At 53.5% G+C, this 12,825-nt stretch overlaps 1 protein-coding gene across 2 annotated transcripts in view; it reads right to left on the minus strand.

Moving 5' to 3' along the window:
- ARHGEF5 (Rho guanine nucleotide exchange factor 5) overlaps nt 1-11,359 on the minus strand; it is a 30,647-nt gene extending 19,288 nt beyond the window's left edge. For both annotated transcript variants that reach the window (XM_086398248.1, XM_086398247.1), the window contains exons 1-2: nt 11,222-11,359; nt 244-3,370 (exon numbers count right to left, since the gene is read on the minus strand). In XM_086398248.1, the coding sequence (XP_086254374.1) occupies nt 244-3,358 (3,115 nt within the window). In that variant the 5' untranslated portion in view covers nt 3,359-3,370; nt 11,222-11,359. The remainder of the gene's footprint in view (nt 1-243; nt 3,371-11,221) is intronic.
- Between the last annotated feature and the right edge of the window lie 1,466 nt (nt 11,360-12,825).

A 12,825-nucleotide genomic window follows, 5' to 3' on the forward strand; every position in this document is an offset into this window, starting at 1 on the left:
AGATGCACCATAAAAGTGCACACCACAGTAGAGCGAGAGAGACGGAAGGGGAGAAGAAAGAGCCTCGCCATGAGCTCAGAGACGTTTTAGAGGACTTTCCTCTGCCTGGGGCTGGGTACATGGGTGAGGGAAGCCAGCAGGGGGACCAGTAGGAGCCTGGAGGACAGAAGACGGATGAGGAGGGGAGAGCCGGACAGAGTCTGCTCTGAGGCGAGGTCACCGCGGTCCCGGCTCCGCACTCACCTACAGGGCTCTCAGGGAGGATGGAGGGTCTTCGCAGGCCCTGCCGGTGCCAGTCCTTGTGCTTACTCGACCCTTCACCAGGGACCGCCGCCGCCTCACTGCCGCCCTCCACTGGCCTTCTCGGGTCCCGTCGATGGGGCCAGCTCGATGCCTTCTCCAGGAGGATGTGGCCCGATTTCTCCGGCTGCCTCACCGGGCCTACCTCTGACCTCCTCAGGCCATTGCTTCCTTCCTGGGGGGCTGTTCTTCTCCAAGACCCTCTGGCAGGGGCTTCAGACTCTTCTGAGAGCCCGGGTTCAGAGGTGGGTCGCTGGACCTCTGGAGTCCATGGGGTGGTCGGGGAAGATGGGTGTAGAAGGGCCGTCATGTTACTGAAAGCCAGGCCCGGGGGCGTATCACTCTTACACCTGCCGACGGAAGCCAAAGGGTCGGTTGACCGGCCTGTGGCTGGAGGCCAGGAGACCCGTCCTGCAGAAGGTGGGGTGGAGACGGTCCACTCTTGACAAACAGGCCTCGGCCTGCCTTGATCCCCTGAGTTCACGAGTCCTCCCTGCGAGCTCCTGCCCTTCCCCTTGGACTTTGGGGGCAGAGGCGGTGGTTCAGTAGGAGAATCCAGGATAGGGACAGGAGGGAGAGGCTTGTAGATCCTTGAGATGCTCGACAAGACAAGGGGGTGGTGGGGCTGGGGGGCGTCGGGGGTGGGGGGTAACGGCTTGTTGTATCTCTGCCTGGAAGAGACAGAGTGCTGAGTGTGGGGTGGCACGTCCGGCGTGGAGGGCAGCGGTCGGTGCTCCCTCGCCACCAAGGGGTCAGGAATGTGGGCTGGGGGTACCCTGGGGGGGCCGTGGAGCCCCGGACCCAGGGTGAGTGGTGGAGGATGGCTGTACCGCTTCAGCATGGGGATCACCGCAGGGGGATGGCCATCTGGCTCCACCGTGGAGGGCTGGACGTGCCTTCTCTCCAGGGGAGGCAGGGGCGGAGGTTCATGGATCATCAGGTCCATGGGGGCTGCAGGGGCTGGGGAGGAGCCACAGGCAGGAGACCCGGGGGCAAAGGCCCAGTGCTTCGTGGGTCCCCACGGCTGACTGTCAGGGGGGCTGCCGGCCGTGGCTGGATTTGAAGCCGGTTCTCCAAAGTCCTGCCCCGGAGCGGGTGGTGAACTCGAGGCTTCCGGAATTATGGCACAGTCCCTTAGAGTTCTCCTGCCCCTTCTTGGGAGCACAGAGCCATAGATGACAGGTTTGGGAGGCCTCTGGGGCAACTCTGAGTGGGAGGAAGACAGGGATATTCCCGCCAGGTGTGGGGCTGGCTCTGTCCCATGAGACCCGGGGAAGGAGTTGCTCCTCACGGGCTGGACTGCTCCGGTGGGGCTGCCCAGGGACCCCGGGGGGTTGGCTCGGCCCGCCAAGGGGAAGCCGTAGCAGGCTGCTGGGGGAGTCTTAGGAGCCCCACGGGGAGATGGACTGTCAGTCGGGCAAGAGGCTCTGGAGGTTTCTGGAGAACAGGCAAGGACAGGAGGCTCCCTCCTGGGAGAGGCAGCCAGGGGACGGGCCAGCGGTGTGGCAGCCGTGCCAGGGGGTCCTTCAGGAGGACTGGGTGCAGCTGCCTCTGGGCTCCTTGGAGGGGTCGCAGAGGGACTGTAGGCAGAGACCACCTCTGCCCCCACGCCGTGTGCGGTCTCCTGCCCCAGCTCAGAGCCCTCTTGCTGGTGGCGATGAGCAGTTTCTGGGTCCAGGGACTCCTCGGCAGGAGAGGAACCAGGTAAAGAAAAGGGCTGGTGGGAGCATCCTGTGGGTTCTGGGGCAGGACTCGGAGCTATGGGGGATGGAACCTCGGCTCCAGGCTCTGTTTGAGTCCCCGGGATCCTGCTCAGGGGACAAGAGGCCTCTAGAGACAGGTCACGGGGAGGAGAGACCTCAGGGGCGACCAGAGCCAGCACAGTGGGACCCTCACGCTCTCCTTGTTCTATGCAGCTCTCTTCTCCTCCTCGGCTGGGTGTGTCCCCCTCCCCGCCCTCTGGTTCCTCCTCCAGTGACCCCACTTCTTCCTCCTGCCCCTCTGCTGCCTTGGCTTCCCACTGTGCACCCGGATCTTCGGGCTTTCCACTTCCTTTCTCTGACTTACTTGCTGAGCTTTGATTCTCCCCGTCCTGAGCACCCACCTCATTCTCCTCTGGCCCTGTTAACTCCCCCCCTTTCTGCTCCCCTTGTTCTGGATCCCCGTGGCTCCAAGTCCTCCAGTCCCACTCCCCATAACTTAGACCCCCCAACTCCTCCCCGCAGCACCACCCCTCTCTTTCTCCTGGATCTTTGAGCACCATGTCATTTTGCATCTGCTGCTGTTTCTGTCTCCCTTCTTCCTCTGCACCTTTAACCTGCTCTCCCATCTGCTCTGGAGCCCCGGAAAGCCCAGCAGAGCCAGCAGCCTCTCCCTGAGGTCCCCCTTCCTCCAGCCTCTCAGTTCCCTGGAGACACACGAGGCCTGGACTTTCCTGCCTGGCAGGTCCACACTCCGAGTCCTCCAGGGGCCGGCTGGTCTCAGCCGGGTGCTCGTCATCACAGGAAGGCCTGTGTCTGGTCCGGGCATAGGCGTTGGAGGATGTTTCCTCCTTCCCTTCTGCTTGTCCCGTTTCCAATATCAAAGACGTGAGTTCTGGTTTAAAGTCCACCTCCACGCTAGTGTCCAGATCCCTGGATACCGAGGCCCTGTCCAGACAGTCACCCTGGTCAGGGCAGGCCAGGAAATCCAGGGAAGCTGGCGTCCTTGCCTGTCTATCTTCCAGGCTCCAGGGCCCGGCCTCCTGGCATGAGGGGGTATCATCACAGGCCTCAGCCATCAGGGTTTCCTGGTCGGTCTCCACCTCTGGAGAGGCTTCGTTGAGGAGAGAGGTCATGCTCTCAGCTGCACGGTCATTCGCATCCCTCACGTGTCTCTGCTGGGTCTCCAAGAGTGTGCAGCCCTCAGCCCACTGACACCGCGGGTCCTCACCCTCTTCGGCTGCAGGCTCCAAGGCAGGGGTCTTGCTGCTCCTCATGGGAGCTGCCCAGATAACAGGGAATTCTGCTCTGGCAGGGATGGGAGTCGAGGCTCCATGCTGGGGCTCCTCCGCCTCCATCAGCACTGAATCCTAAAGAGGAATAAGAGACCAAGTTTCCACCCCCTCTTCCGCTTTATTTGTTATTTATCCAGAGGGACAGACCATAAAGAACAAGCATGGGGCATTTCTTTGGTTCCATTTGCAGTCATTCTTTGAGACAAAACGTCCTTCACAAAGTAAGCAGTGGCTTCTATAAAATTTATCATTGATTTGTTCATTTAATAAATATTTGCCGAGTCACCCTTTCAAGGGTGGGGCATTCAGTAGCAAACGAGGCAAACAGACTGTGTCCTCATGGAGCCTGCAGTCTTGTGAAGGAGACAGATGAAAACAATTACGTTAGGGCACCAGACCGCTGTCAGAGAGCTCCCAGCATTCCCCAGTGGTCATTAAGCTCTAGGTGGTATGACGTCATGGTGTCTCCCTGTCGACTCTCTGGACACCAAGAGTGACTCAGGCCCATATAACTCCCAAACAGTGTGAGGGACACACCCTAGATCTTACAGCCCAGAGGAGCAGTGTCTGGAGGGGAATCCTCCTTCTAAACTGCTGACGGGATTAAAACAGGTCTGGCCATTATGGCCAGTGCCTGAGATACCACAGCACCGTATAATCTCCTTTATAGAGGGTCTGAATTTCACTCACCTTATTTTACAGAGTGTCTAGCAAAGCCTGTGACTAATTAACAACAACAAAAAAATTGTGTTTCAATTATATAACAGCTTTAGTAAAGTGGAATGATAACTAGACTTAGATGAGAACCAGATGAGATTAGACAAGAACAAGAGTAGATACAAAGGGTACCCACTCCAATGAGGGCCATCAAACTGGGGACCCCTCACCATCTTACTCCCCCCTTCTCTCTAGCATGAACTCATCTCATCACTTGTCATATTTTGATCTTCCCACCTCTCTTTGCTACTTTGCAAAGAATTTACAAACCAATGGAGAGGAATTGCTTCTGTTTCTTGCAGTTCAGAGCAACCCACACTTCCCTCTGTCCATCATCCCCCTCTGACTATGCCAGAGCACCCTCACCTCCAAGTGCCATCTTCTGTAGCCTGCCTTCTCAGGACCTGGTGCAGTGGGTTAGCTCATTCTCTAGCACCTTCACCTTCTCTGTTGGAACCATCCCACCAGCCTTTAAGCATGTTTGTGGCTTTCTTCTCTTTCCAAGATGTACTTGGAGTTCTTCACACCTGCTCTCCTCATATCCTTGCATCTCCTCTACCTCCAACCGAACTTTAAGGGCACCACTTTGCTCACCTCCCCTACAACCTTCAACGTGCTAACTCTAAACAAGACTCTGTGGATGCTTATTTTCGGTGGTTCTTGCCAGCATCTGACATTTGACACTGCAGTGGACACCAATTTGACATTACACATACAGGTAGTTATTTGTGAGACTACATTTTTTCCTCTTAAGTTTTCCCCAACCCTTTAATTGACTCATTAGAACTGACTCATTGGAAAAGACCCTGATGCTGGGAAAGACTGAAGGTGGGAGGAGAAGGGGACGACAGAGGATGAGATAGTTGGATGGCATCAAGGACTCAATGAACATGAGTTTGAGTAAGCTCTGGGAGCTGGTGATGGACAGGGAAACCTGGCGTGCTGCAGTCCATGGGGTCATAAAGAGTCGGACACAGCTGAGTGACTGAACTGACTGACTGACTGAACCCTCTAACTGGGTTACTTTGCTCCTCTTTGTAGCACTTATCACCTAGAGTTCACTTTATTTCTCCTTTGTAGCACTTACGCAATTGTAATTATGTAGTTACGTGTGTATTTTAGTTTATCATCAATCTCAAACAATGAGCTTCAGAAGATCAAGAACAACATCTGTTTTGCTCAATTGTCTATACCTACGACAGCTGACTCACTGGAAAAGACCCTGATGCTGGGAAAGATTGAAGGCAAAAGGAGAGTAGGCCAGCAGGGAATGAGATGGTTGGATGGCATCACCAACTCCATGGACATGAACTTGAGCAAACTCCAGGAGATAGTGAGGGACAGGGAGCCCTGGCAAACTGAAGTCCATGATGAGGTTGCAAAGAGTCAGACACGACTTAGCAACTGAACAACAGAATATAATACGTGACCCATACTAAGCACTCAGTAAATATTTTTCCATGATGGAATAAAAATTCTTGTTTCCCTCCTGGCTGACATTCCCCATATTTAATTGAGCATTAACTCCTCTGGATCCTTCCTCCTAAATCTCACTCAAGTCTGTGCACTTTTCTCCATCTCCACTGCTAGAGTCTGGTCCATGCGGCTGCCCTCTCGTACCCAGTTCACTGCAGCTGGCCACTGGCCTCCACACAGCTTCTCTTGCCCTCTTTCCAAGGCATTCTCTCCTTAGTGCCTGAGTGATCAAAGGCCCCACTTCTGGTTAAATTTCTTCAGTAGTCTCTAACTATTGGAGTGAAACCCAAATGTATATTTTGGGTAGCATGCCCTCCACAACCTGGCCTCTGTCTTCCCTACAGCAGCATCCTTGTCGGTCACCACTTCCCCCATCCCACTGGCTTCCAGAGCCTTCAGCTCCCCTTCCTGTCACCTGGAGGCCTTCACGGGTGTGGCTCTGCGACCTGGAGTCCTCTTCTCCTGCCCAGAGGACACTTGACTACTTCTTTCACACTTGGAGTTATGCATATAGTGTCTACTTTCTGGGCCAGACCATGAGCTTCAGGAAAACACAGATGCTGCCATGTTAACTGTTCAATTCCTTCTTCCCGCAGCTTAGCTGGCCCTCAGCAAAGATTTATTGCACAGATGAAGGAAGGAAGAACATAGACTTACAAGAATGTTGTCCAACTTTTAGTTCTGCCTTTTTCGTATCTTACTAATTTTAACATAATTGTAGAAATCATGTAGTTGAACATTTTTTTTCTCTTATTCTCAGAAAGGGGATAATATATGCTGTTTGCAAAGAGTCCTAATAAAGATTAAAGAAGGCAACATAAAAAATGAAGAAAAAAAAAAGGATTGGTAACACTGGTGGTAGCAGACATGTCAGGAATTGTATGTGTCTTGGGAGAAAGAAAGTGTAAGAGGCAAATATTGGATTTATGAGCAGGATGGACTTTTGGAGACACACAGAAAATTTTGCCTAATCTACAGATGAGGAAACTGAAAGTCAGCTAACCTTTAAGTTTCCTGAGTACAGGTGAACTCAAAACATGGTCTCCTGACTTCAGTCTACCATGAGCAACTGGAAGTCCAGCTGTAAGAAAGCTGGCCAGTCACTAGTCTAGAGGAGACCCTGGGGCCCTATAGAACTCACAGCTCCACCTGGACTCACCCTTCCCTGTCTGGTCTAAGCTTAGAGAGGAAACCCACTACCCCCAATGCTGGCTCTCTTGCTGAGATATTGCACGTGCATAGACACTCACATAAGCACACACATGCATGCACACACACACACACACAAAACACTAAACCACCCTTGCAGACTCTACAGGGACAGCTTGACATAACCAAATGAGCATGTCCCTCGCCACCCGGCAGCTGTCGCATGAGACAAGCTCCTGGTCACTTCACACAGGTACCATCTCTATGGGCTAAAGGGCCATGTCTAACACAAGCATACTGTGTACAAGGGCTTTTATGTCCTTTTCCAGTTAATTGACACAGTGTGTGATTTGCCCCCGACACTCAGCCTAAGTACAGAATAGTATAATCACTATAGATGATCCTGCAGTGACGTGACCTTCTTCTCCCAACCGCACATTAAATAATATACCTGCTCACCGTGAACACTTTCTGAAACTTGGCTCCTACCTGCCTAAGGCGACCCAGTGATTAAATCTGTAGTCTCGCCTCCCTAACATGTGTATTGTCCCGGTCCTATACCCATACACAGGCTTCCCTGGTGGCTCCGTGGTAAAGAATCTGCCTGCCAATGCAGGAGACGTGGGTTCGATTCCTGGGTGGGGAAGATTGCCTGGACAACTCCTTCCAGTATTCTTGCCTGGGAAATCCCGTGGAGAGAGGAGCCTGGTGAGCTCCACGGTGCTGCGAAAGAGTCTTCGCGACTGAACAACAACAACAGACCCAAACACTGTCACGTCCTCAAGCAAGCAGCCTCTAAATACATAAGCGTGTTTCTGCTACATTCAGGTTGTTATCTACGGACAGTATGTGCTGCACGAACATCTTCCGTTCCATTCTAGTCAGTGTCTCCCACTGACACTATTCTCAACACCATCTTTACCCCTTTGGCATTACTGGTGGTCACCGGCTCAGCCCTCATATGCCTCAAGGCTCCACTGCCACCTGCCAGCACATCCCCAGCCTGCCCTACTGTCCCTGAAGCCCCAGGGCCACTGCCTGCGGTGCCCTTGGAGCCATCACTGCTGTCTGGAGTGGTACAGGCCCTGCGAGGCCGCCTCCTGCCCAGCCTGCGGCCCCCTGGACCAACCCGGGCGTCACCTGGACCCCACACAACAGTCCTGTCCCCAGAGGATGAGGACGATGTGCTGCTGGTGCCACTGGCTGAACCTGGGGTCTGGGTGGTCGAAGCGGAGGATGAGCCACTGCTGGCCTGAGGTGACCTAGCTCCCTTGGGCATTCTGTTCACAGGGACAGCAACCCTATAGAGGGCAGCTCAGCTTCCCATCCACTACTTCCTTCCCTGTCCCTCAGTCTGAGGGGACTTGATGGGCCTCCTGTTGATCCCAGGTAGCTGCTATCAAATTAGGTGTCCCTCTTCGTCCTGTGCTATAATCTTATGGGAATCAGGCATTACAAACCAAGAATGTATCAGAGCTAAAGGAAATCTGTAAAACTTGGTTTTACTCACATAAAGGCATCAAGAGAGAGATTTTTTTGCACTTCCCATTATCTTAAAGCCACCGCCTCATCACTTTCTGCGCTGGGGATGAATGATCATCTTTATCCGAGTACAGGCAAAGACAGAGCATGGCACCATGGTGACCTGGTCTTCCTCCAGGCCAGGGTCATTTTTGCATCTGCTGCCCCTGTTCACTTATGACTTCTTTCAGGACAAAACTCCAAGTCACCCACATGACAGTGTGTGACAGAACTCAAGAACTCAATCCTCCCCCCATAAAGCCCCCAATACCTTAGCTCAGGTCTATTTCAATTCACCAGATGTGAATTTGTATTTCAATGATATCCCTCCTCCTCACCTGCACCCCTCATCACACTACTGCTTCTTCAGTCCAACGCCAAGTACCAAGTGTACTTCTGGAGAGGATTTTTCAGCAGTGTTAGTTTCAAATATCCTGACTTACACCACAAATCACTGAAGTACTCTCGCGATTACAGTACTTCTGCATTTACACTGTGTCATCTGTATTCTATTTTAGGAAAATACCAACCAAATCAAAAGACACAGTCTCATTTTGTTTTCAAAAATAAGACCCATAGATGGATGCCTTTATTCACTGTTTGACATTACTGGCCTCGATGCTACATCAAAATAAGAGTAGCTTTCTGGACCGTTATCTGCTAAGACATGTGTTCTACCTATCCGAGGAAGATAGAACCCCCATCATTGAAGTGAAAAACTGTAATGCTGCTGCTGCTGCTGCTAAGTCGCTTCAGTCGTGTCCGACTCTGTTCGACCCCATAGATGGCAGCCCACCAGGCTCCCCCGTCCTTGGGATTCTCTAGGCAAGAACACTGGAGTGGGTTGCCATTTCCTTCTCCAATGCGTGAAAGTGAAAAGTGAAAGTGAAGTCGCTCAGTCATGTCCAACCCTCAGCGACCCCATGGACTGCAGCCTTCCAGGCTCCTCCATCCATGGGATTTTCCAGGCAAGAGTACTGGAGTGGGGTGCCATTGCCTTCTCCGGAAAAACTAATAAACACCTCTATTTCCTAATGTCTAAAAATATTGCATCATCCACTGCTTTGTAGCATTTACAGTGTCATCTATATTCTATTTTAGGAAAATGCCCACCAAATCAAAAGGTATGTTCTCATTTTGCTTTCCAAAATAAGACCCATAGATGGATGCCTTTATTCACTGTTTGACATTACTGCCCTTGATGCTACATCAAAATAAGAGTAGCTTTCTGGATCACTAACTGCTAAGATCTGTGTTCTACATATTTGAGGAAAGCCCCACCATCCAAGTGGAAGCTGTAATAAACACCTCTATCTATTCCCTAATGTCTGAAAACACCACATCATTCACTGCTTTGTAGCCCCAGTGGGCTTACACAGACCATCATTAGTGGCAATGCTAACACAGAGCCCACAAACCCACCGGTGGCCCTGGTGCCATCCACACAGAAGTGTGAGTGACCTGTTTGTGTCCTTAACATAGACCCTGACGGTCACCTTGTTGACACTGTACGTGACCAGCTCCAGTTTACTCCACAGACATGGTGAGTGACTCACCCGTCTGCACCAAATGCTGTAAATCATCTGCTTGGGTCTACACCACTTGAGTAAGCCGGATCCCGTCCTTGTCCACACCACAGTGTGACTGACCACTCCAGACACCACGAATGACATACTCTTTGTCTATCCCACAATCACTATGCTTAATGAGGCCGCAGACAACCCCAGACAGACCACATTGTGGACAGCCATACACTCCAGGAACCCCGAAATGATGCAGACTCTTGACTAAGAACCACCGTATCCTTCTGATAAGAGATTCCTCCTCTCATCTCCTGCCTGCTCTTTCTGCCCCACCAGGACAATGACCTACATTCCTCCTGTGGGACAGTCTCATTTGATTGACGCCCCACATCCCTTCCCCTCCCCAGCCCCCCAAGAACCCCCTCCAAGGACATGGTTCCAATTTCAGGCCCACAGACTGGCGAACAGATGATCCCCATTTTGCCAGGGCCTGGGGGTGGGGGGTGGGGGGGCGGGTAGGGAGCTAAACCAGGAAGTCTGAACAAGAGGCCACATCAGGAGCTCTTTAGTCAGGGGCTGGGAATTCTGGAGTCGACACAGGATGCAAGATCCTGGACAGCAGTAGGGGAACAGAAGGGGACAAAAGACAGAAAACTCACCCTATCTCCCTTGTCTGTCAGACACACCCTTCCCCTCAATCTGACAAGAGGCTTGGCCAGAGTTCACGTCTAGGCAGACAGGAGGGCAAATCTGCCTTGGGAATCCCAGATTCAGGAAGGCGAGCAGGGGCTTAGATCTGAGAATTGCGGAACGGAGTTGGGAGGGATGCTCCGAATCGGGGCTCAGAAGGGTGTTCTAGCACCCCCGCCCCCACCCCAGCTCTGAACAGCTCCCTTCCTACCTCGCCGGGTTCTGAAGGCAAAGCTAGGATCCGCAAGAAGCTTTGGGAGCCCTCCCCGGGTGTGGGGAAACAGGGGAGGGGGGCAGGGCGCGAGCCCTTGTTTACAGGTTGAGGCACCTCCTCGGCTCCCAGCGAATAGCTTAGACACACACACAGTAGGCGAGTCCACAGGCAGATAAGCGAAGGAAGGCCCGGCCCGAGTAGGAAAAAGGAGACGGCAAAAGACCTCCAGGGACGGCGTCCGTCCACAAAGGGAATCTCGGCTACATCTTATTACAGGAGCGGGCTTTCCCCAGGGCCTGGACTTGGAAAAAAGAGCCCTGATTACCGGCCCGCGGAACATCTTAGGGGCAGGGTGCCCATTTCCGAGGCGGGGAGCAGGCCGGAAGCAAAGTTTTCCAGGCAGGAGCCCTTCCTCCCGCTTCTCTCCCCTCTCCCAGACCAGGTGCTCGGGCCCCGCACCCCACCTCCGCCCACCTGCCCGGCGCGCTCCCCGCCACTTTGTGGAGCCCGCGCCCCGGGAGCCCGCGGGGGCTGCTCCCAAGGTGAAGGCCTCGATTCCCGGGCTTCCCGCTCCCTCCCTTCCCCTCCGCCGGCGCGCCACAGACGCCCGCCCGGAGCCGGGCACCGGGCACCCACCTGGGTCAGTGTCACATGCTGTCCGGGCGCCCCCCCGCGTGCCCTCGGGTCCCCCGCCGGCCGGCCGTCCCCAGCGCAGGCCCCGGCCGCCCCGCCCGGCCGGGAGGGAGGGATCTAGTTCTCCTCGGAAGTTTCAGGTGAGGAAACCAGGGACACACCTTCCTGGGGGAGGGCCGGGGCCGGTCCGCGCCGCGGCCTCATTGGTGTGAAGGCAGCGCCCGCGTCAGAGCTGGGAAGTGCCGGCCGGGCCGGGCCGGGAGCCCGGGGCCGGGCGGGGAGCCCTGGGCCCGCGGGCGGGCCCGAGGGCGTGGGAGCGGAGAGCGGACCGCGGGGCCTCCCCTGGGCCGGCTAGGTCTCTCAGATCTGCCTGGTTTCTTCTCCCGGGTGTTTCTCCAGGTCTTTACCTGAGCTGGCCCCTGACCGGCCCCCGCTTCGGTGTTCTTCTGATGCTCACCTCTTGGCCAGTCTGTGTCTCTTGAGTTTTTCTGTGTTCTTCTGTATTTGAGTCTTTATCATGAAGCCTCAATGTTAATTTCTCTTCCTTGATGGCTACCAGTCTCTTCCTACATGAGGAAGGGTGTATCCGGCTCCTTTTTCACTTTTCTGCCTGCACTCCTGCCCCCTACTCCTCAATCCCCCAGTTCCCCATCTTTCCCTTTCCTCCTGGCTTTTGACTCCCTAGGAGACCATCTCTCCCAGTGCCAGGCCTCTCCAAAAGAGTTTGTCCATGTCTTTTCTCTTTGTATGATCTGAGTTCACATCTCTCAGGATATGGGTTCCTTCTGGCTTCTTCCCAGGACAAGTATGTGTGTTGGTATGTAAGTATCTAAGCCTACATCTCAGGCGTGTGCATTTTCTCCTGCCTATATTTTTTTCCTCTGATGTTTTCAGGGAAACTTTGTGTTTTCTGGGTCTCTGAGACCAAGGTTGAGTGGGTCTGTCTTTATGCCTCTTCACAGACTTCAGGGAGGACTTCCTTGGTAGCTAGCTCAGCTGGTATGTCTAAAATGCGGGAGACCTGGGTTCAATCCCTGGGTTGGGAAGATCCCCTGGAGAAGGGAACTACTACCCACTCCAGTATTCTGGCCTGGAGAATTCCATGGACTCTATAGTTCATGGGGTCACAAAGAATCAGACTCAACTGAGTGACTTTCACTTTCATAGACTTCAGGGAACCCATAACATTCTATGGTATAGTCCCCTATGCACGTAGGGTAAGAATCCCTCATGTAGGGGACAGAGATTTTTGGTATGTTCATTTCAATTAGATCAGCCCCTAACCTCACTCCTTACTCCAGGGGTTTCCATGAAATAAGTCCATGAAATTTCCATGAAATAAGTCAAGCGTGTTAAGTTGCTTCAGTCGTGTCTGACTCTGAGTGACCCCTGGACTGTAGCCCACCAGGCCCCTCTGTCCATGGAATTCTCCAGGCAAGAATACTGGAGTGGGTTGCCATGCCCTCCTCCAGGGAATCTTCCCAACCCAGGGACTGAACCTGCCTCTCCCGTGGCTCCTGCATTGGCAGGTGGATTCTTTACCACTAGCATCACTTGAGAAGGTAAGTAGAATCTTAATGGGCTTTCTGACTGTTTTGTTCTTAGGA

This window comes from Bos grunniens, chromosome 4 (genome assembly GCF_055505025.1).
Source record: "Bos grunniens cultivar Pamir isolate PY7600 chromosome 4, Bosgru_T2T1.0, whole genome shotgun sequence".
Lineage (NCBI taxonomy): Eukaryota > Metazoa > Chordata > Mammalia > Artiodactyla > Bovidae > Bos > Bos grunniens.